Source organism: Xiphias gladius, chromosome 24 (genome assembly GCF_016859285.1).
Source record: "Xiphias gladius isolate SHS-SW01 ecotype Sanya breed wild chromosome 24, ASM1685928v1, whole genome shotgun sequence".
Lineage (NCBI taxonomy): Eukaryota > Metazoa > Chordata > Actinopteri > Istiophoriformes > Xiphiidae > Xiphias > Xiphias gladius.
The window spans coordinates 23,871,266-23,896,621 of NC_053423.1; the positions used below are offsets into that span (position 1 = coordinate 23,871,266).

The 25,356-nt window shown below is 40.8% G+C and overlaps 1 protein-coding gene across 1 annotated transcript in view; it reads left to right on the forward strand.

The window, feature by feature from the left end:
* tmem65 (transmembrane protein 65) overlaps positions 1–25,356 on the forward strand; it is a 29,121-nt gene that overhangs the window by 1,527 nt on the left and 2,238 nt on the right. The window contains exons 2-6 of the mRNA XM_040122112.1: positions 19,414–19,458; positions 20,225–20,292; positions 20,470–20,524; positions 24,210–24,252; positions 24,852–24,957. Coding sequence (XP_039978046.1) covers positions 19,414–19,458; positions 20,225–20,292; positions 20,470–20,524; positions 24,210–24,252; positions 24,852–24,957 — 317 coding nt within the window. The remainder of the gene's footprint in view (positions 1–19,413; positions 19,459–20,224; positions 20,293–20,469; positions 20,525–24,209; positions 24,253–24,851; positions 24,958–25,356) is intronic.

The following is a 25,356-nucleotide window of genomic DNA, read 5'->3' on the forward strand; positions in this document are numbered from 1 at the left end:
GCAGCACACAAGCATGTCCAAATGGAAAGCAGCCTTTAATTACCTCGAGCAAAGGACCTTGGTGGATGTAAGGCGTCCAAGCCTGTTTCGTCTCTCAGTCACTTGTGTCATTTGTCGGGCCAAGTTGGATATTTTTTTTTTTTTGGAACTGTCATAAAACTCTTAGTTCCCCAGTGGTAATTGCGTCCTGGGTATTTTCTGAAGTGGCAGCTGGTAACCGCGGACTCCCAGGTGATTGGAAGGTGCCGTCATTTTCTTATCCGGCCAAGAAGTGTAACGGTGCAAATTCCACTTCAGTATTTAACTTTTAGACGGCTTGAAGTTCCCGCCATCTCTGAAGTGTTGCACCAACGATCGCTTGTCATGGTGGGTAGCGCCAGGGGGGCCTGGGAGGAAAACAAAATGGATAAAGTGTCACCACGTCAGCCTGTCTAGAGAGCTTCAAACATCAAGTGACGGAGGAGCGACTGGCATTATTCAGCACTTTGCCAACCCCCAGCTGAAAAATTAGTCTTATTTTGTGGCTGTAAAGTTTCACCGATTCCACCCGTAATTAAAATAATCAATACCGACACAGAACCACCTCCCCGTAGACACAGCACTGTGTGTTCTGCGTGTGTATTTGGAGACTAATTCATTTTTTCGTTTTTTTTTTTTTTTCTGCAGTGTGTGTGTGTGTGTACAGTCAGTTGGCACGAACAGGTAGGAGGAGTGTGCGCACACGTGCGTAGTGTGTGTGATCAGTTCCTCTTTGAGTTACCACAGACTGTTTTCTGTTTGCTTGACAGGAAGATAATTGTTTCCACATGAACCAAACCGAAACCGGACTGACTCGTTTTCAGGGCTGAAATGGTAAATCAGCTGCTGAATCAGGGGAAGAGAGAGATCTGACTAATATCCTCCAGTGTCTGGGGAGCTCTTCGTGTTGTTTGCTTGGAAGGGAAAAAAAAGAGATGATAAATGATGATAGATTTTTGACCTTTAAACGTGTTTTCAGCTTGGATTTAAGATCTGTGAAAACTAGGGGAGGTGAAGGATTTGTAGATACGGTTTTAACCTCACAATCTGCAGTGCACAGACCACCTGGAAGCAGCTCACCAGGTTCTCTGCATCCTCAGCATTTAATGGTGCATTTACTGTCCCCCTAGTCACTGCAGTAGCCCACTGTTCTCCTCTCCCTCCCCCCATTTTGTCAGTATGGTCATACACTGCTGAGGTGCTTTGTTGTGTAGCATACTGCTTTCATTAGCACTATGCACCAAAACCGCTCTTTTTATTTTTTATTTTTGAGATATTACGTAAGCTAATTTGTAGGAGATCGTTACCCTTTTCCGGCTGTTTTTAATTTATCCACCCGTCAGACAACAGCATGAAATGGATTCAGGAATGTGTCTGCAGCAGTGCATCGCCTGTCGTTTTATAGGGCTCTAGTGTCCCGGTCGTTCACCCCAAACTGTCATCGGCCAGACCATCACCGGTGTTACTGTCATAAGGAGAAAAGTGCTACATCAATAGTCTCCCAGGATTAGTCCAGTATTTTCTGCGGCGGGAGGCACAGACTACCTGTGAAAACCTTTTCAAACCTGTGAACTCTCCCAGCCTAATGGAGACTGCCAGCTCTAACTTAGTTAGTCGTTCACTGAACGTTTACTCGGAGTCGGTTGCAAACTGGTAGACAGCAGGTCAAAAAAGTCGTCGGTGTGGCTGCATTTTGTTGAAATCGATGGCCGGAAGTTTGAGTGTTTGCAGTTTGCATATCACAGCTCAACAACCGACGTGGCACATCATGTACAGACGGTAGGCGAACTTGTCTGCCCTAGGATTCTCTGTTAACGTTCGTGTTTAACGCTTGAGGCTTCAAGAGTGAACATTTCAGAATTGGCATATTCAACATGGTATGCTGAAAATACTAGCTTTTTTTCATGGCACAATATTTGTAATTAATTTTTCCCCCCTTGACCAATCGATGGGTTGAAGAGTAGGTGCGATTTCAGTCGAGCAAGATTTTTCTTTGGTTGACTACAGCCCTAGTAGCTTCTAGCAAAATGACAATTTTCTTGTTGCAAAAAAGTCTTTCAGAGACTGGTCTCAATCTGCCCGAGACCCAGCTCTGGGTCCACACCCAGTCTTTGGCAAACATTTCTTTAGAGACTGTTGTGTAAGAGGTTTTCTAGTGGAATGTGTCTTCTATTTTCTCTGCATAAGTATGGAGAGTTTTTGAAAATTGTGGAAACCTGACTGATCAATTAAAAATCTTAATTATTAAAGTGCAAGTGGCTTCTCAAACCAGAAACATCGCATACAAATAATCAAATGGCTGAAAAGACGACAAGAGGTTAGGATTATCATTTTATGGCCTTTGGTTGTGAGGGCTTAAGCGAGGCATTTTCACAAAGACGGTATTATCGCCCTCTCTCCCAGTCCTCCTCAGCAGTATTGTTAGAAATGACTGCTAATAATCCCGGTGAATGTCTAGGCCGTTTTAAAGGTCACAGAAATGTGTTCATGCTGGTTAATTTTTTTTAATCCTGTAAGAACAGTACATGTCAGCAGAGAGATTTGAGCTCCTCTTGAGACAGTTTGACCCAAACAACTCATTCCCACTCAGCGTTACAGGCATGCCTCACAGTGTAACTCAATATCCTCGTTATTTTCATTATTTTCAGACTTTTCAAGATTCCAGTCATTTAGATTCTTTACACTGGGAACAAACTAGTTTTTTTTTTTTCTTTCTTTTTTTTCTCTCCTCCAAGTTGGGTGAAAAATGTTAATGTTGGTTAGACTGTTTCTGTGGCAACACATACTACACACAAGGCATGAGACAGTCACACATATATGCAGTAAAGAAAAAGTGTTTTAATTTTGCTATGAATATTTACGAAATTTTGGAATATCGGTTTTGGAAACTCCGTGACCAATCACATAATCTTCCAGCTCAAATCCTCCCGAGTTACAGCCATTGTTACCAGCTAGTATTCGAAGCAGCTCCAGTTTGAAAGAAAAAATTCTCATTTGAACACCTAATGGGTGTATTCATTGACGGCTTTGTGCGGTAACTTGATTTCATAAACTTCAACTTCCGAGAAACCGGGTTTACTAACCACGGTAAGGGAATGAAAGAAACCTGGTTATCTCAAACATTTCTGCTTACTTAAGCAGATCTGCATGTAAACATGGGTTTTATAGTGATAGGGCATGTCACCACATTCCCCACTTTCCTGCCATAATCTGATTTGGTTTCTTCTATGCCTGTAAATAGTCAATATCATAGTTTTGGTGGACACGTAAACATCAGGATGGATAAGTAAAAATGCAGTGTCTCTGAGCTCTGAGTATTTAGCAAAGTGTGTTTTGAAGTGAGACAATGCACAGTCAGGCACCAGAGCATCACCTCTCTCTCTCTCCAGCGTATTCATTAGACACCGTAGTGTAGGGATGACTTTGACTCTGAAAGTCTCCACTATAAAGCGACTGTCTACAGCCCGGACTCCACCTGTGACTTTTACTGCTAATGAGCTAAATGCCGTGGAGAAACAGTGAGAGTTGGATGCACCTCCTGCAGATCTGGGAAACATTTTACTCCCAGCGAGGTTAGTCTGACGGCGAGCTAAGCTGCAGGCTCATTAAAACATTACAGCTACATTGTGAGACGTTTAGCGGACGCTCTGGGTGAGCGAACTAGAGAGGCTCGGTGAGAATGTAAAAGTTGAGACGACTTGAGGTGGCCTTAAACTGAGATCGCTGAACACGTTTAAAGCCCCATTATAGATCTTTGTCACAGCAAATATTTTGACTTGTCAAACAGGTTTAACTTAACATTAACAACGGTTGTGTTCCATTAAGGTGTGTTAGTCACAGCACTCTCACATTGTGCTGCTGGCTCAGTGGCATCATTTACAGACAAAATAAATGGAACATGGCCACTGTTAAAAGAATGATTTGGCAGTGCACTCATGTACCATTGCCAGATTCACAATGGAAAGTTAAAAAAAAACAAAAAAAAAACACAAGGATCAAAATCGATGCATCAGAACCAGAGGTATCGTCTTTTTTTATTCCATGCATTATTCTTCCTGGGTAGAAGCTGGCGCCATTACTCACAACTCTGCCGCCAACACAGAAGGGTACAACTGCAGACATCTGCAGACTCTGGGGACACCGGGTCTGCGAGCCAATGGGAAGACAGTGAGGTCCCCCGGGCATGAGATGCATCGTTTCCTTTTCTGCCGCAAAAGTCTAAAAGCAAACAGGCTATTACTTTTACAGTTAAATTAACTCCTTTTCACACAGAGTGAGAGGGTAACGATATCTTCTGTGTTTTAACAAAAAAAAATGGAAGCATGCAATACGTGAAATAAAAATCCAATAAAGCCACACACAGATTGAAATGTTCAGGTATTACTGGGTAAATATAACTTTATCTTCAGTCTTTAATAAAGACATCTACCTAACATTAGCATTTCAACCTTAATAAGATGTATATACAGAAGAAAAAAAAGGAGAATGCTTTAATGCTAACATTAAATGCAAGAAGAGCAATGTTGCATTTTGTGTTTGTCAATGAAGTAAGTGTATGTCACCTTTTTTAACCCCGAGCAGGAAGTAGTAGTAGTAGTTACTTGCATTTTCGACAAAACCAAGACTTTATGTAGCGTTTAACATAACAGGGTGTCCCACTGGGTCCAATTAAATACACTATGAAAGTGTGAGTTCGCCATTGCTCTTATCACTTTGACAGAACAGGAGATTGTGAATAATTGTAATGTAGATAACAGCAGTGTTTTTCAAAAATGTGGTCAGATAGCAATGGCTTTCTAATTAATGGCAAATCCAGATGGGCTGAGTAAAAATATTCCGCAGTTTTGTAGATCGGTGAACTAAAACAGGCTGTTTGTCATGATTATCTGTAATCACTAGACTGAAACTTCATTGTGGGGTTTTCAAATTGAAAATGTAGCTCTCCAGAAATAAAATTCCTAAATCCACCAGTCTGCAGCTCCAATAATGCCCTTATCAACAGATGTTGGTGCAGCCGCAGAATGTGTGAGCTCTTTGTTTGGGCTATTATTATACATCAGCAGTGAGTGTCACTGAAAATGGGTCTGTGCTTCTTTTATTGAGAGACTCTTGATATTTTTAGGGGTATTGACTTTAACCAAAGCTTAGTGGATGTGTACCGGACAGAGTCAGGGGTTTTGGAGCATTTTATTGAATCCTGATTACTTTTCTGTCAGTCGACCAATCAACTGATCATTTAAGCTCTAAAAGTTGCAAATAACAAGAACTCAAAGATCTGTTATCAGTGTTTGTTTGTCGAGAAGGCAGAAAGTTATGGGTCTGAATTCATACTGAAGAGAGTAGCTAAAACCTTAAAAAGAGGTGAGCAGCAGAAGACATGAAATGTTGATTTACAAGACCAGGTCAAAACCTGGTATATGGCTGGACCACCCTTTATCTGTTTGCTTCTCTCCTACTCTCTGTGCTCACATAAACAGTAATTTAATACGGCATGTTTTTCTGTTTCTGTTGTCAGACAATGAAAAGTATGAAACAGTGACTGAAACGTGGCCCATCAAAACGACATGTTAACCAGCAGTCACTTCCGAGCTGCTGCTCTGCTGCTAAAATCCTGATTTCATAACCAAGACGTCGTCTGACAGAATCACCAGACACGTAAATTAAAGACAACGGCTGTGCTGTGATTTCAGCTGTTTACTTGTAAAATGATCAGTCAGAGAGAAAGTTAGAAGCTCATTCACATCTGTGTCAGCTGCCGTGCGGTTAATTGAATGAGATGCATAGAGTGGTGTGCCTGCGGGGGGGAAAGCCATACCTCGGCGTGGCGGGGCAACACCGGCGACTTTGTCCTACGGATAGTAGCTAAGGTTTGTCCAAAAAGTCAAAAGATTTGTCGCTCAGTGCTTTTGTGAGGAAAAGTCGCAAAAAGGGTGTGAACATTCTGTAAATCTAGCGACAAAAGCGCTATATTCACAACACGGTCTGTAAACGACCCCCTGATGACGTAGGAGAAACTGTTTGTACCAATTCATTTTAGAAGAGCAACGATCAATGGTGTAACGTCAGCACTTGCCCACGATGCATTCAGCTGACCGGTGGTGTAACAGTCGCGTTTATAGGGCTGGCCCCACTGTTGTGGTCCAGCCAAATATGTATCTTGTACCCTGAACTGACACGTGTAACTTTTGTTACATTTACACCTGAATTTTCACAACTTAATTACTCCAAATGCTCATGGTACTGATTCAGAATTATTAAATTGATCATCTTAATTTATTAATATGATATGCATGAAATTTAAATTACGCTATCATGTAGTTCATTTCCATAAAGAGGAGTTGTCCCTCTGTTGATCTTGTTGAACACACAGTTTACCTGTAGTCATAGACAGAATGTTTTGTTTCTCTGTTGACCATAAAACAGCCAAAATCTTTATTTTTGCCTTTACAGAATTAACACAAGTTAGGTACAGCCGCTATCACCAGCCATGGGATATGTTCGTAATTTTTAACTGCCAAAAACAGCGATGAGCCTCGGCTAACCTAAGTGATTTCTACATCGCTCTTTGCTAATCAAAAGACCCAGGAGAGAAAAAGGTTTGAAAAGACAAATTATGAGATTAAAGTAGTCTTATTTCACATTAATTTGAATGCTGCAGGTCAACATTTCAGCATCTTGCATTTTTATTATTCAGTGCACATGCAACACTAGGACTGTCCTTTTGAGTCAGGTTTCTCAGAGTCGATTCAGAGTCAGCACTTCTAACTGATGCATCGACTCCGAAATATATATAGCTTTAGTTTTTATAAACACTTAACATTATTACTGATAACTTTTCTTCATGACACCGTATCTACAAATAGGAGAAATATATCAGTCAGTTCAGCCACCCCACATCATACTTTTGTACATGACTCTCATACCTAAAAACTCACATTTAATGTCTGTCTTCATCACCTGGGAAGTGAAAACATCAGATTTCCACACAGTCAACCGAAGTAAAAGGCGGCGTCTCGGTTATAGCTCCTGAATTCATAGTCATAGATATGAAGTCCTACCGCACAGCGGAGTGACTGTCCTGCCGGGCTGCTGATTATACTGGAGCAGCTAACAGAAAAGAGTCCGGCTGCCCTGCTTCACGCTGTCCGACGATGCGCTGCCCTCCGTTCCATCGCCCGTATCTACTTCCATCATAGTTAGTTTTTAGTTTCAGCATGTCTGGGTTAATCTCTGGCTGTTCAAACTGTGCACTTCAACCCTTTTATCTCGAAAATGTTGCTCTAGCTTTTACAAGTGCTACAACAGGAGCAAAATCATACCATACTCCATCCACCATACAAAAAAAAAATGCAACTGTTACATAACTTAAAGTACCGCCAGGTCACGATTCTGCTTATGTTTTTCTTTTTACTAGCCCCTTTCAATTGAAAAGAAACATGTTGTGGCATGAAAATTAAAGCAGAACATTGAAATGTCCAGTTTATATGGATTTACAGGGTAAGAATTCTCCACAACAGTACAGTACCTTTTTAAATAAGGTGCCTGAAGCAGAAAGTAGAGAAATCAGTAATTCCAAATCATAATACTCAGTTTTGTGTAGGTGTTTTTCTTCATTGTGGTTGCTGGATGGTCTGCTAAATTTGTTAAACTTTAAGGTTATAGAGGCATCTCTGGCTGCAGGGCTGTAGTTGAGCCCAAGACTAAACTCATGAATGGATTTTCGTTTGACGTCATTATCACAAGTAAAGTAACACGTTTGTAGTAAACCAAAGAATCTTCTTGGCTCCTAAATTTCTTATTCCTGGCTCCTGAGCAGATGTAATATTCATCCCGTGGACTGGGTAATCTGTGGTCATGGCTGCAAGGATTTGGAGTTTTTGATGGTATTCTTCTTTGGATAGATTGCTGGGGGTTTGCCTTTTCTTTTCAGGTCTGACGTGTGTCTCTGCAGTGAACCTTTCCCACCAGCGACAATAATAGACTCCTGAAATTAATTCAGACAAATATTGCAAACCTACAGTGAATTAATTAGTGGGAATAGGACAGCGCTCCGTGCTGCAGAGAACACGGGTGTACTTTATTGTTCGTTTCTTGAATGCAGCTGTAGGTGCTGACATTCCTACTGCGTCCTTTCAGATAGGAGTTTGGTTATGGATGAAGTAGATAGTGATGCATATTGTCAGTTTGTTAAATTTGACCTACTCGCCATGCTGTTTGTGCAGCTCTGTAATAATGAATAACTGAAATTATTGCAGGCTGCAAATAGATGAAAACATAGTGCTAAAAAGTAACATAGCTAGAAAGCAAGAAAGCTAAACCCAAATACTTTAAGATTCAGTAAGCGGAATGGCTGATGAATCCAGATTCTGTAAAATGCTGCTGAAGCCCAATTGTACATTTCATAGCCTTATTTAAGTAATAAATCTGATGTAGAAGAGACTGCGCTGTCAGCGTAGAGAATGAGAGAGGTGTTTATCGTCCATGTACCTACAGTAAAATACTATTAAATCCTGCTCCCACACACACACACACACACACACCACAGTGAGTGCTGCCAGTCGTCCACTCAGCAGACTCCATGCAGTGTGCCAACACACCGCAGGAACTTGTCAATCTCTTCGACGGTTGTGGCAGTGAGGTTGAGGGTCGCTGGGGGTGAAGCAGGTATTTCCTCTGACACTTGAGACAGATGAACAATCTTTAGAGGAAGTGGATTTAGGCGCTCGGCAGCCCCTGGGAAGTTTGAGTAAGATTGAAGGAGAGGTGCTATTTGACTGGCACATAAATGATGTCTTCACTTCAAAACTTCAGCTGACATCCTGCCAGGTCGACAGCAGCGTGATATCGCTTTCAGCTGAGCAGAAAGTGCTGCCTCATCCAGGGAGATTGAGATGAATCTGCTCAGCATCTCAAAGCTGACAGTCACATAAACAGTCAAAGAGAGAGGGAGATGGGCGAAGAAATACAGAGAGACAGAGGGTGAGAACTGGGGAGAGACCAAATCTCCTGCAAACCAAAATGTAATGCGTTGATTGAGTACATTAGACCAAGATTTTCAGTTTTTTAGAGCTGAAACAATTAGTGTCTTAATTGATTAGGCCATCGACAGAATCGATAATCGTTTAAGTCATCTTTCAAGCTAAATTTTTGAGATATTCTTAGGCTCCAGCTCCTCAAATTGCAGGACTTCTATTCATTATCTATCATAGTAAATGAATGTCTTGGGGTTTTGGACTTTTGGTCGGACAAAACAAAGTATTCGAAGGTTTGTTTCAAGAGTAGCCTCCAAGTGGTTAATGACAAAACAGTTCAAGACAGCTGTAGGACTTGAGTTGTAATCCTTAACATTTCAGTCTTAGTTGATTTGGCGACGCCAGTGGTTGGCCTTGTAACAAATATGGTTTACTAACACAGGGAACGCAGGTTGAGTGGCTACTTAGTCAGACTGACCGAGAGACAACGCTGTTAGTTTTGGAGCCTGCGATTCCACTGATCCAAGTGTTGAGTCTTAAAACTGTGACGGTTGTCAGGCTGCTTTCTGAAAAACAAAACAGAAATCTGAATGTCACATTTTCGACAACAGCGTAACTGTTGGGAGTATATCAATTCTGCGTCTTTTGTTGTTACAGCAGACATCTGCTGTCCTCCAGTAGCACAGCAGCGCTACACGGTCTTTTGTGTTCCCCCTGTTGTCTGTCTGGCAGGCAGCAGAGGCCAGCTCTCAGCAAAAGCTCCTGTTTATGTCCTAAGAGCCTGTTTCCTCAATGCCATGAGGCTGTAAGATGCTAAAATATGTAACTCCTGAATAAGACAGCAGTATCAGCGTTTCTACACAGGTCTGAAAAGTTTGGAAAGTAGACCATAAAAGCTCCAGGTCTTCAAAAGACCTCAAATTGGAAAAATAGCCTGCAGCTCTGTCACAGATAATGTATTTTTTAGGTCTGAGGTTTGCCCGAGCTGCAGTCAGTGCCAGCAGCTCCTCACCTATTCAGTTCACTTTTGTAAAACTGACAAGAAATGTATTTAAAAAAAAAAAAAAAAAAAAGCCCCCAAATGATGATGATGATGATTCAGACACCTGCAGTGAATAACTCGTTACCTTTCTATTAAAACTTCTTCGCTCTTAGAGCTGTTGTCCATTTTCTTCTCTCAAAGGCTTTTATTGTGAAGTACAGGGAGGAAGTTTTGACTTTGCCTTGACAGCAGTTTCGGTTTTTAAAAGACAAATAATAACGCAACGCTCTAGAAAGTAAAATGCTGTCGTAATACTGTATGTTACGCCATGGCCGCTGAGAATTCTCAGCTCATGCAATGGAAAGTACGACTGCACAATTCCGGCACAGGCCATTTGGTTGCCGTTCTAGAGGAGAGAGAGTGTGAGTCTGTGAAGTAGCAAGACTGAGAGAGGGAGAGGAGCCTATGTGAGGGAGATGGTGTGAATCCCTGCTGGAAAAATACTGAATAACATTTTTAGTGCAGGATGCATAACACTTCCTGTAATCCTGGTGCATGGGTTGGGCTCAGCCCTTTAGTGCTACAGAATACAATGATATTTTAGACAAGTGTGTTTCCAACTTTCTGGCAACAGTTTGCATTCCCTGTCTCAACGAACCATGCACAAAAAGATCCATAAAGAAATGGAGGCTTGACGGGCCTGCACAGAGCCCTTACCTCAACCCCATTCAATACTTTGGTGATGGACTGGAACGCCGACAGCAGTGTTGGAGCGCGCTAATGTCCAAGCGCTCTGACAAAAATGGGTCGTTAACCAAGAAAGTTAAACCTGGCAGTCACCGCAACAGAAGAGAAATGATTGTCACAGGGATAACTTTCCAGAGTCGTCACATCCATTGTGAACTGCCGCGCAGTGTATTGGTTTCTGATAAGCTTTCACACTCATGGGTCTGTCACTCAAACTGGCAATCCTGGATCATCTTGACCCGGCTCACACCAACCACACTCAGCCCACTTCATTTTGTGTGTTGCCATTGTGGCTGATAGGGAGGAAATCCTGGTCCACCCTCCAAAATCTGGTGGAAAGACTGAAAACAGAGGAGTGGAGGCTGTTAGAGCAGCACATTAATGTCCCTGGTTTTTGAGGGAGATGATCAACTGTCCAATATGGGTTTAATGTTTGGATGTTGACATTCTTCTTCCATGCAGTGTAATTTGATTGCATATGGCAGTTTTCTGATAAATGACCATGGTAGAAACGGGATCATTCCTCCCCAAGTCGTACATTGCCAAAAATATAATAGATTCAGCAAAGGCAGCATTCTCACAGCTTCACGTTAGCGGTTCTTTGCTGCCGCATAAGTCATTACAACTGTAATGACAACTTGTATTCAGATGGGTTCTGAATACAAGTTGTCATTACCGTTGTACTCTCAACTCTCACCAAAGCCTAATTGTCAGTGATAGATTTAATCAGACCCAAATGTCAAATTCAGTTCATCGCACTCACCCAACCCGAAGAATCTGACGTCTGGAGACTGGATGTGGAACGTGTGCGTGAAAACTAATTAGGGGACACCAAAGTGAAAACAGTGAGTGTGACACCGCCAATTATTTTACTCCATATGAAGGTTTGGCATCTTCATCTAAAGGAACGCTCAAGTGAGGGCTGCTGAGCTGCCAGGTTGGCTGGTAAAGGAGAAGAAGCAGTTGGCCTGTGGTTGGTGGTCAGTCCTGCTGTGTGTGTGTGTGTGTGTGTGTGTGTGTGTGAGTGTGAGTGAGTGAGAGACATGACAGCCTGTGTTGCCTGGATACATGATTGGACAGTCTGTCTTCTGCCATGATTTCTCTTCAGTTACAGCATAAACAGCTGTTTGCTTACTAATAAGGTCGGTGATAGTACAAACTTGGTCTGAAAAAAACGTTTCTCAACAATGTGAAGCAAAGGGATTTATAGAAAAAACTATGTGGGCATTTGAAGTTATAGTTTAGTATAAAATCCACAACTGGGATTTCACACTGTCTTAGAGGATTCATAACTTTTTAGTTAAAAGTACAATGGAGCATTCATCTGTTCACGAGAGAATCTGAAAACCTGGACTGGTCGACTTTCAAGTACAATCATGCGCTGCTCTGCCAAATACAAATAAAGTGTGTACGGATGTAACGATTATTTTCATTATTGATTTATCTGGCCTTTATTTTTTCAATTCACTGATTAATCAGTCGATACAATATCAGAAAATTGTGAAAAATGTCCATCCCAGCTCCTAGGTGACGTCTTCAGATGTCTCGTTTGGTCTGACCAACAATCAAACCCAGATATATATATATTTGGTTTTTACAATGACATAAAACGGAGAAGCAGGAAATCGTTACATTGGGGAAGCCAAAATCAGAGAATATTTCAGTTTGTTTTTTTTTCTCGAAAAATGACCACAACAATGAATTGATCAAAATATAGCTGTTGATTTTTGTTAGTTACGATCAACGAATCGATTAATTATTGCAGCTCTTTAATATGATAAAGAATCGTCCGGCGTTCTCTATGGTCCAATGTATCTGTCCTGTCATTTTCAGACAACACAGAAGCTGCAGATGTGGGAACTGGGAGCAGTTAATTTGTGTCGTGCTAATCATTGAAAGATGCATATTTCAGAGTTGTTATTTCTGGTTTTTTTGGGGGTTTTTTTGCCAGTTTTTCTGTTGCCATTTTTCCGGCTCTGGCTCAGAAAGGATGTACCTATGTTGAAAAGATAACTGTGTTGTTCTGTGATATTCTTTGTTTGTTTTGGGGTTTTTTTTTTCCCCCCCAGATTTGATCTAAAAACCAAACATGTATTAATCTGCCGCTGAAAATAGACCCCAAAAAAAGCACTCTTTTTTTTTTCCTCCTGTTTGTTTAACGTTTGCTAACAAACTGCAGTGCTCAGCTGCCATAGAAAATGATTAAGGCTTTTTCAAAGATTCCTTCAGTAGGAACCAGCGGGCTTGAGGCTAACTGCCACAGACAGGGAAGGGAACCCAAAAATTACTGAGAGACAGGCTAACACACTCATCTTATTGGATCTTGGACCTTATGTGCTTGAAAGGATACTTAATATGTTGCAAGAAGTTGATATCAGGAGGATTGATTTTGTTAATTACAAGACCAAATGTGTGCATTTTTATTACTTGTGTGCTGAACGAATAGGCCATTAATGTTTAAAGGAGGCAATAAGTTGTCCTCGAATGAATAAAGTATTATTTAGCTCTCTGCATTTCTAAAAACATTTAGGATTTGAGTGGAGTATGTTTGTCTTGTTTTCACTTGAGGCAAGGCTGTGACAGTTGTCATGTCTTACCAGGGAGTTTTCAAAGATCCACCTGCAGGCAAAACCTTTCAAAACAACAAAAGATCTTCTGAAATGCAAAAATGTTAAAATAAATCCGTGTTTCCAGCTTCGAGTAGATGTAATTAGTGCTCAGCTCCTTCAGTGCGTCAGTAATAGATCAGAACAGTTGCTCATAAAACAATGTTTTGGGTTTGTTTGGGTTTTTTGTTTTGTTTTTTGAAATAGGCATCTGCACTAAGTATCACAGGTACAGCGTCATGGGGGAATGAATGTTGAGATGACAGTGAAATTAAAAAAATTATCCGCGTCAGCTGCAATTGATTATTTATCTGGGAATATTCCCGCACCGTTGCAGTGAAGCCTCTGACTCTGACCTGTTGTGGTTGCTGGTGCCTGTTTGTCAGGTGTGCGGTGTGTTGCGGGGAAGCAGAGCCTGCTCCGTTAATCACCAGTCTGACAGCAGACTGATGACACAGCATCTGTTGATGTGTAATTATATACAAACGCACACTCACTCCGAGTCAGCTTATGTTTAATTTAATCACGCAACGACATATGCGCTGTGTTAGACGTATGCTGCTGTCACTGTGTACCTTATGAGATATTCTGCAGAAGACTGAGATGCGCTGAGAGCTACAACCCGTCTGCACTCACTAATCTGACTCCAAATCTGCTGCTCCTTTTTTGTGTGATTGTGCAGAGATAGTAACTTTTCTCTGCCTCAGTGAGACCTATTTCTGGACACGTTTTCCCAGGAGTCAGAGTGTTTGTACTCGCACTGCAGTCAAAAATCAGAGAGGATGAAAATGGGTTATTCCCACAGCGTGGGCTGATATTTTCAGCAGCGCATTTGATATTAATATTCTTTTTCATTCAACAAGCCAAAAAGTCAACAGCCACTCCAGTGGCTCGGTGAGGCTGCACACCTAACACAATATTGTCGGACTGAATGGAAATTGCTCTTGGATGCTTACCATTAGTAGGGAATATAATGCAGTTTGGCCTGAGTGTTGTACCAGAGAAAAGGTTTATCCTATGCACAGTGTCCATTTTAGGATTTCAGGTGGACACTAACAGAACAGGACTGTCAATATAGCTCGGGGTGGATAAAAGCAGCACCACTGGTACCACAGTAGTGTGCTCCAGTCGGGGGGGAGGAGGAAATTCTATGCAGTCTTTCATTTTGAATGCTTTCCGTTGACTGCAGTATTGTTATTTTTACGTTATTTATCCAGGGGAGAGTCACTTCTTTTTTTTTTTTTTTACTTAGTCCCTATTCAGTTTCACAAATTCACAAATTCACACCTGTAAGCCGGCCAGGACAATCACAGTCGGATCTCCAAGGGTTAAGGGCCTTGTTCAAGGGTCTCAGTGAGGAAGAGGCTGCTCTTCTACCTTCCCCTCCCAAATTTATCAGGGGATCGAACCAGTGATTAAAAAAGTATTTAAAAAAAAAAAAAGGTTTCCTAATGCTCAGTGAGTACATATTTTGAACATTGTAACCGTAAAAAACTTTTTAACCAGCCTCTTGAGTGACTGAAAGACCTGTGAGATACCCATTCAGGACCGTGATCCCATCACCAGAGTTTGTAGGATTTATCCTCTGAGGACCATGACTGCCTTGACTACGTTTTATGACAATAGGTTCAATAGTCGTGGTGCAGTTTCACTCTGGACCAGAGTGTCAGACTTCTGGGTCCCTGAACACATGTGCAACAGCACGATCTTTTCTTTACCACAGTGCTTCTGAGTGGTTGGTCCGTAATGACCTAACATACCATAAACCAGCTGTTGCTATAGGCCGAGTTACAAAAGACAGAAACTGTTTGCCCTCACTGTCCTTTGTTGATATAGTTTGAGGCGTCTCATTAAATCTGTGGTATTGAAACCAGTGGGAGACTGACACTAAACTAATTAATTGCTTTCCTGATCAAACAATTTCAAATTTGTTTGGCTGTTTACTACCAGCATTAAAGAAATGGTAATGAGGCTCGAGCTGTTGAGTTAAAAATATGTTAAATCACATCCTTGGCTCAGTCTATTAGATGGAGAGAAGCTTTAAAAGTGGACTGTACCAGCATTTTTTTTAGGGAGTAATGGGTGTTGTATCATTTCACTAGCGAAATTATAAATAATATGAAAAAAAAATTAAATGAATTATATATAAACTAATAAAATGTTTTAATAAAGAAAATTCCAGAGAGGTTGTGAAGAGTGAGGCAGACCAATTCAACAGCACCACAAACTGCAGTGTCCAAATCATACAAATGAATCAACCCCTCTGTAACTAGTAAACAGGCAACTCAGTCTGTATTTAAACAAAATATGTACATCCCCTGTGAAAGCTGTAAAATATCTTGATACAACATTTCAGTTCTACCCTGTTCTTATGCTACGTTTCAATGCTACCCGACTGTAGAGATTAGCACCACCAAAACGTCTCAATGCGCTAATCTTCTAATATTCAACAGTAGTGGATAGAAACGCACACTAATTCGCTTTTTAGTCTGCTTTTTTTTTCCTGGAAAGTTGTTTAAATTTTGTGCTGAAATTGGATGGAAACTTGGTTTATCTTTTCTGTCTCGGTAGGCTTAACGAGGGGTGTGTTTTCAGAGTCAGTTTGCTTGTTTGCCAGCAAGAAATAGTAAATTGGGATTAAAGACTTACCTTGGCAAACTTGTAGGATGCTGTCTGTTTTTCTAATCAGCGAAGAATAACTCCCCTCGAGCGAATTACCCCGCTGCTTGTTTCACTGCGGCTTCTGTAGTGGAAATGCTCAGTGTTGGGGCACTTGAAGCCTTTGAACGCACAGCAGAGGGGGATCCTGTTGTTTTATAAATTAGTAAGAGCAAAGTAGTAATTTTAAAATTTGTTTACATCACATCCTGGATAAATATTGTTGCCAAGAGTTACTGCTGCAGAATTTGTTGCCTAGCAACTTTAGCTTAATGAGCAGAAGGAAGCATCAGGTCCTCGGGTGAATCTAACGGCACAAATCTCTCTGAGAGCCGGGCTCAGGCAGAAGTTTTGACCCGAAGACAGGTGTTTTCTTCTGCTAAAGGAAGGATCCTTAAACCGTTTGATATGGATGTTTTTTTTTTTCTTTTAATACAGAGAAAGAAACGTGTTCAGGGTAAAGAGACAGGCTGAATTTTTGTCTTGATTAGCCACATTGAGATTAGGGCTACCACTAACTTTTTTATTTTCATTATGAATTAATCACTTCATTCAGAGAGTCTGTACAAAGAGTAGGCTCATAGATACTCATAGCAACATTTTTGAGTCATAGATATCCATTTATAGAGGTCGTCATTTTTGAGCGGCTCAGATTATCATCTCCAATCTGTTTTGGGCCTCGTCTGAAATCGCCACAGGAAATATGAATGATAATTTCGTAGAAGCCAAAATTACCAATAATCAATTTATTTGCAGGTCCTGAAAAGCCTTAAAAAGGTTGTTGTTGCTTTCTGGCAGGTAAAGTGGGAACCGTTGGCTCAGGAGGTAGAGCGGGCCGTCCACTAATCAGAAGGTCGGTTATTCGATCCCCGGCTCCTCTAGTCCGCATTTTGAATTGTCCTTGGGCAAGATACTCAACTCCAAATTGCCTCTGATGTATCATTGTTGCGTGAGTGATGTGGGGGGAAAAAAGCGCTATACGTTAAGGAAATGTATGTTATGCCATATTTTTTAGAAATAAAATGTTATACAAGTGCAGACCATTTAAAATAGCAGAAGTAACAGTAACAGTTCATGTTGAGCCAAGTGCTGCGATGAGTGAAGAGCCTGAGATATTCTTAGCTTGGTTTGGGTGTGGAAAGAACCTCCGACTCCTCTGCCCTAAAATAGACCCTGATCTTTCCACAGCGTCTGATTGTTCGAAGAGGTCTGATTCTGTCCGTGACGCTGATGCCTGTTTGTTTTGAAAGATGAGTCCGGCCTCTGGCTTCTTTATGCAGCCGCACACAGGTGGCATTTATTTCCTCACTCTTGGCATTTCTCCTTGTTAAGATTAATCCTTTGCTATAATTGACCTATTCCTGTAATTGGACCCTTGCTTAAAATGCACTCTGCTCCAGTGACCCGCTTCTCTCCTCGGGGCACCAGAACCTGAGTCTGCCACTTCTCTCTCACCAGTTGAAGTCAGACTGAATACCAAACCAGGAAATGACTCAATCCTCCTAATATAATACAGAGACATGCACTCCTGCCCTTTATTTTACCCAGAACTGCATTTTTATTTATCTCTGAACTTGGTATTTATGCTTGATCTGTAGCTGTGCTTTTCTCTTTCTCTCTTTCAGGAGAGATCTGTTTACAAAAATTAAACATATGCAGTTTAAGCATAGACAGGCGCACACATAATTCACAGAAACACATTATACATTTTCACATTTAAGAAAAGCATTTGCAAGTGTATTCGCAAATACATAAGTGCAACCTTACATAAGTGTAACTGGGCAGTTTCCGCATTAGAGCCTTATATATAAACAACATACAATGCAGTTCCTGTCTATTAGTTACGGAGCGACTCGATCATTTATTTGGAGTGATGTTCGTGTTCAAAAAGTCCAATACTCACTCTCTTTTAGCTCTGTTTTTGGTCTCTACCAACTCCTGAGGGAAATATCTGTTTCTTTAGCTGCTAAATGCTCTTCACAGATAAACAATGAGAAGTTCACCGTAAAGCTCTGTTAAGCTGAGGGGAGCTGCAGATTCAGCTGATAATTCTCTGTAGGTTCATCTCTACCAGAGACACCTTTCACATTGTTTTCACATTGTTTTCACATTGTCATTTGATTAGTTGTAATTATATAAATATCGGTTATAACTACATTAATACTATTATTTATTTTTTTGTATTGCTTTAATGTGTTTTACTTTAGACTGATGTAATTGATTGCCATCTGTGTGTTTAATTACCTGGCTTCAAACTAAGTTTCCTACAGAACATTAGGAGTTGAAGTTAAAATATCCTTCTGAACAGTCATTTAATCACCATTTTTAAAACTTAAAAATCGAAATTGTGTTTGTAAACATGAAGTTGAGTTGTCTTATTGGTTCCCACAACTTCCTCCTTGGTGTCTGTCTCCGGCTCCAGGAGGAACCTGGGAGGTCTGGAAGCAGAGAAATTTTAGAAAGGCAGAACACCTTCTAGCTTGTAAGTCTTGGTATTGTTCGTAACCTCTGACAGTAAAGTTTTCTTTACAATGCAAGTGTTGCCGGAGTTTTTGTCTCTTCTGTTGTTTGAAGTTTTCATTGCCAGTACAATACCAGAGTTTCTGAACTGATGCCGAAACAGTACTTTTTTCAGTACCTTACTTAAATGCACAGGTTTTTATACAAGCTAAGTTTTTATATCTAGAAAAATACACCAAACTTATCAAATGCACCATTCTTTTAATTTTGTTTAGTGAGTTTTGTTTTGCGGCTTTTAATAAAAAAAAAAACTTGTCCATTTAAAATACTGTGTGAAATTGGCAAAATTAAGATTGAATTAAGAAAATATCTAATCAAAGAAAACGTAAACGAGACTAAAAGTTTGACTCAGCACCTTTATGCCATGATACCCGACTGCTTTTGCCACATTTTGGGGGTCACTTAAAAAAGCATCCCTAGTAGTTTGACCCCTGCAGTGTTGTGCCAATATTACTGAGCCACAACACTGTGCTAAAACTGATTGTTTTCAAAATCATACCACCTGTAGCGGTCAGGCATTGTCTTTTATTTAATTGATGGTGTGAAGAAACAGAAATTATACCTGATGTACATCAAAGGTTCTGCACTGGAGTTGAGTCCAGCATGGTTGTTGCCACGGGACCCTCATTAGTGCAGTTTTGCTCTATCTGGTGAGGGGTGATGTATTCAGGTGCTGTTTTCTACCATTACACAACACAGTGGGAGTGTGGAATAACAGCTTTGCTGTATCTCTGTCAGACGTTCCTGTGGAGTGAAGGCTCAAAGTGTAAATTGTTGAACATGAGACGACTGGGATGACTCTGGGATCAGCAAACTGTTTTTTCCGTGTTGCTGCAGACGCTTAAAGTCAAAAAACCTCAGCACTTAATGAGCCGACTTCTGACATGTTTTGACGTTTTTTTCTTCCCAGAGACCCTGGAGCCCTCCATGCTGAATGCAGCGCAGATCAGATATGGTGAGAGATTTTTATGTGAAACACACACTCACACACACAAACACACACACACACAAATCATCTATATTTTGAAAAGAAATTGCAATCTGAATATTTTCCATCAATATTTCTATGGTGTCAGCAGTTCTCTCTTAGAGTCTCTTTACTATGTTAATAGTAATAAAATAAGTAACAGTAAGTAATAGTAACTGATTTTTGGCTCTGGAAAGAAGCTTCTTCTTGAATTCATATTGTAGATGAAAGCTGTTTGGTCAGTGCCACACAAACACAGACTGTAATTAGTTTTGTTGATCCTTTCCTGTCTGTCTCTCCATCACATAAAAATTGGTTCTGTCAAGTCTGAACATCAGAGATAACCTCGGTTCAGTAACTGACCTCTTAATCAGACTCCACAGCCCTTTGAACCCAAAGCTTTTCTCTGAACTCACAACGGAAGAGTAATTTCCAGAGAAGCATTTCTCCGCTATGGGAAACTGCAGATCATAACAGTGGTCGTATTTGTAGAAAACAAAAAAATTTAGTTTAGGAGTTTTAGAAGATAATTTTTATTTGGATATGCATCTGACATTTAAGTGGGGAAATATAATTCTTTCTTTTAAAACATTTCAATTAAATACAATTCAGCATTTAGGAGGACTAAATGGACTTTCTTAAGATTTGACAGAGCCGGTTTAGCTGTCAGAAGATTTATTTAAATGATTTGTCAAAGTTAAATTTAAATGTCAGATTATGTGTTTTTTATTAACTTGTTTCTGCTCGTTTGCAGTTTTGTTCCACAACGCCATCCCCTTTGTCGGATTTGGTTTCCTTGATAATGCCATCATGATTGCAGCAGTAAGTGAGGTTATTTACACCGTGATGAAGCCTAATGTTACTGTAATTACAAAAAACAAAACAAAAAAACAGATTTTGTGAAAGTAAGTCATTTAGTTTTTCTTCTGTCCTTTTGTTCTTCTTGTGGTAACACTGAGTGTGGACCAGTATTTCACCTTATTCTCTTCTGTGCCCCAGGGAACACAGATTGAACTCTCTATTGGAGTCACTCTGGGGATCTCCACCATGGCTGGTAAGAACACATAGAGGAGCAGACCAGGCAGTCTGCCGTCGAATCAAAATGAAATCTAAAAGGTCTCTATCATCATCTTTCAACCTATACTCAAGAGATTAATTCATAATAATAAACACTTACTAGACCAGCAATAAATTCCAAATTTAGTTAATTTAAAACGGTATAATTTTCTCTATTTTTAATTCAAAATTTCAAATATTTGCTTCATGGATAGCATGATTTCAGTCATCACTTTATCCAGAAATAGCAGAAAGAACAATAAAAATTCCAACGGATAAAACCATTAGGTTTTTAAACCCTCCCAGTGGCAGAAAGCCTGTGACAGCACAATACAGCAGGGAATTTATCAGTTGTTATCAGCTTGTGCCTCACACCAGAGGCAAAATGTTCCTCGTCAAGTTCTAAAGGATGTGGTGGGGAAAAAAAAAAAAAAAAAAATCTTGTCCCCAGGCCTGGCTGTGCACTTTGCCCACATAAGGTCCTCACATGGATTATTGCTTTCATTTAGACTGGGAGTCACACGCTACAAGCAGTTTCTGAAAGCAATGCCACCTCTTCTATCAGCCATCCCCTGGAAAACATATTTATTACTCATATAGCTACAGTGATTCAACCAGCTGTATGAAATTGCACTGAAAATATTTTCTTTAAACTTGGTTATACTAGACCTTGTCACAGTTTATTGCAACACATCCTGCTGTCATCATGGCTCCAGTCCTGGGTCTCAGTTTGGGTCTTTATTATACCGTGAAAACCATACAGGCATTGGAGCTTGCCTTCTTCCTCATTTCACCACCAGATTATTCTGTTTCCATGGATACTTGGCTCCAATTTCCTCTGCAAAGTGCAAATCAGAGGCTAAAGACAGGCTCTAGATCAATAGCTCTGCTTTGACGCCCGTATCCACCCAGGAGCTGCTTTATATTTGTTTCATCGTCATCCAGCCAGCAGAGATGCTCAACTAGTTTACTGAATCTACTTATTTTTTTATTGTATTTTGAGGGGAGACCTTTCCGGCTTCTATTGCGGACTCCTTTTTCTCCACCCAGCACTTTCATACACAATCGGTGTCAGAGGTACTGGTGAAATGAGGGCAGTGTATTGCCGTCTCACCTCTCCATCTCCATCAGGGAGTTTTTCTGTGGAGAAAACTCAGGATGAAGCCATACATCTGGAGTTTTGGCTCTCGCAGGAAACTCTGTGTGCATTCAGCTTCAAGCACCGACACTTTTTATGCCTCCAGAGATCCGCTGAAGGCAGAACAAACGCATCTTTGGGAACCTCTACAATTTTAATGACCATGAACAAGTATACCTCATACCACATTGTCAGCCATCCCCTGTAAAAACAGAATCCACAGCGTGAATTATTCATAGCTGCCAAGTATTGTTGATGTTGTACATTAACTGGATTGTTGGGAAGCTGATTCTGCTGACAGTAAAACCATGAACACAGAAGAGAAAGAAGCGGACTAGTGTCTTGGTGGTTATCCAAGGGTGCTCTTTGATTTGAAAAAACTTTCACACCTTCTCTCACTCCTACTGTCTCTCATCTTGTATTGTGCTGATTTGATCTACGGGTTGGACTCAGTTCCCTGCTTTTCATCTTTTTGCATTTACAGAGATTTATGTGGGCCACTTGGCACTGTAGAGTTTAGGTCTATTCACCTAATTCATTCTGGTTGTCGAGTGTGGGTGAGTTTCTAAAGTTTTCCTCAAATGGAGGCATGTTGGAGAGACAACACAGCTCAGAAGAAGCATTACAGCCTCAGCATCAGCCAAATGTTCGTCCTGATAGATCATAACTTCAGTCATGCATCCATCCATTTATTTTCGGACACCCATCCGGGTCCAGGTCGCAGTGGTTAACCCAGACATCTTTCTTCTGAGCCACATCCTCCAGCTCTTCCTGGGGGATCGAGACTTGTTCCAAAGCCACATGGGATATATAATCCCTCCAGCGAGTCTTCTTGACTTGAATAATTCCAGAAAACCACAAAAGGCAGGCCCCCAGGAGGATCATAATCAGATGCCAGAACCACCTGAACTAGCTTCATTAGACGTGAAGGAGTAGCAGTTCTGTTCCGAGCTCCTTTCAGATGTCTGAGCTCCTCAAAATATTTCTAAAAGTGACATTATGCTGGAAATGAACTAGTTCCTTCAAAGTGTCCGATTTCATCAGAAGGCAAAAGTGTTTATAGCTGTGAAAGATAGAAAGCGGTTTGTCATAGAGTGGGTAAGATGCGATTCTCTCAAATAGATAACAGTGCACGCTTTGGGACTTTCTTTACTCTAAAGCTGGGCAGACACTGTACATATTTGGCCCAATTTTTAGCCCACATTGTTGTCATTTGTCGTGCAGTGTGAGGAGGGCCGTGAAGCCTGATCAGTCAGCAGTCTGGCTGACGGGACGGACAGACGGATTTCTGGTAGATCAGAAAGTTTGGTCAGCTATCTAGCAGTTTGTGCAGTTCCACATGGCTACTGTCAAAAGATCTGTCTTAAAGTGTAGTGAGCTTAGTTTTTTTTACATGCTGTTGCTAAAACTGTTGACTGGACTGAAACTGAACTCTGATTATAAAGCTGAACTTCGCTGCAGAGGAGGAGACCATACTTCATCCTCCAGCCATCTGCTGCTTCATATTGTTCTTTTTTAATTCTTATTTTCCATTCATAGTAGAATTGAACAGTTACACTGCCTTGCTCTCCTTTTGTCTGCATTGTTGAGGCCAGCTGGACTGGACGAAAATTGAAATTGTCAGTGGACGAAAGCAATCGGGCTTCTGTGCTTCCGTTCCTTGTGAGATCCACGTTGCGGCTGTTCTGCTTGGGCAGAAAGGCAGATTAAAACATGTAGTGGGAGTTGACACGACGTACAAGATTAATAAAGACACAGTGTCTGCCCAGTTTTAGGGATTCATAGTGCTGCATTCAGCTATACAAATGAAAAGTGATGGAAGAAGCTGCATTTAAAAATAAGAGAGAGACGGCCCGAGGAAGTTCAAACCCTGCTTACGTCCTCATTTCTGCACTTCTGGTAAAGGGCCCCATGAAGTGGGAGTAATTGCCACTTCATGCAATTACACCCCACCGACCGATCCCTCGATTCTAGCATCAGAAAGGTGCGGGAACCCTTGCGACTAAAACTTCAAACCGTCACATTCAAATTGTCCCAGATAAGATTTCCCAGAGGAAGATTACATCAATCAAAAGCCGATGGTTGCAAAAGTTGTGGTTGTCTGTCAGGAGCGCAGATTCGGTCTGAATTAAACCTCAAGTTCCTGTGAGATCCTGAGATGAGGAAAATCTAAGATTTACCAGAGAGACAAGCAGAGGCTTCCCACAGGCTTCGAAAAACCTTTTAAAGCCCATACAAATGCTGAAAAATGAAAAGATGACCTTGATAGATTTTTCAAGTAAAACTTAACAGCACTCATATCATCAAAACACATGGAGAACAACCCTGGGATAATGGTCTTTTTTAAAAAACACATTATTTCACCTTTTACCCCTCAAAAGATTAGACCTCTTGAAAAGTGCTATAAATCAGTTTCCAAGTCGGTGTTGGAATGCTGCAAAAGTCCGTATACCCCTGATTGAGTGTGATGCATTTTCCTGTGTTACCCCGTGTTTGTATCATCAGAGAACATCTGAAAACAAAGTGTTTCCCTCTGTGTTTGCAGCTGCGGCTCTGGGGAACCTGGTTTCAGATTTGGCAGGTCTCGGGTAAGCAGCCTTATGAATTGTCTCTGAGGGTTCAGGTTTATTTTGAGGCAGGCGTGTGAAGTCTATTGAAGGCGGGTGCAGGTTAGAACAGTTCTGGGTGCAGTGGTGTGGGTGTTTGTTTCATTTTTAAATTAAAACTGTAAATTAATGAGCCGAGGTTCCTTTGTCGTGTTGTTTTGCCACGTGTGATCTTTTTTTCCTTTGAATTCATCCATTGCAGTTACTTTGGTTTTTTTAACTGTCTTATAATACCTTCTATATCCCTCCCGGGCTTTTAATATACTCATACTTTCTTATTTTGGTGTGTGTTTTTGTGCTTTTTCCTTTTATCCTTGGGAGAACAAGCTTATGTTTTACACCTTCAAACTGAGGACAGTGGTTTTCAAGGATTAGATTTTGATTAGAAAGATTAGATAAGTTTAGGTGTGTGCTTAATCTTTTTATCCTTGTGAGAACCAATTTGAATTTTAGACCCGCAGAGTGAGGACAGTTTTTTTTAAAAGTTATATAGCTTTGGGTTTAGGATCAAGGATTAGGATGTCACAAAATATGTAAATGCCCACACAAGTGTAATTAAACAAGTGTGTGTGCGTGCGTAGTCTTGCAGGTTATGTGGAGGCTCTGGCTTCCAAACTGGGGATGCAGGTTCCAGATCTAACGCCCAAGCAGGTGGACATGTGGCAGACCAAGCTCAGCTCTCATATGGTGAGACTTTAATATCTAATTTCATTCTTTTAGGGGATTATTATGCCTTTTTTATTATACAGCCAACAGTAAAGAGATGAATGAGGGAAGAGCGAGATGGGGAATGACATGCAACAAAGGTCCCCACCTAGAGTCAGACTGTGGATGTCGGCAACATGAGTGATCTGATTTTTTTATTTTTTTTTTAATGTATATATTTGTTTTATTTATCATATTTCTGTGAAATGTTTAAAATCTCCAGCAGCAATTTATACAAGCCATTCACAACAAGTAGCCTTCAACCATATAGGCATGAAACTATAGGGAATTTAAAATAAATAAAAACTTAAAAGGCAGCTAAACTGGAGCAGGGAGATCAGTCTGCTGCCGGTGGAGGAGGCACATCAGAGAAAACGTGAG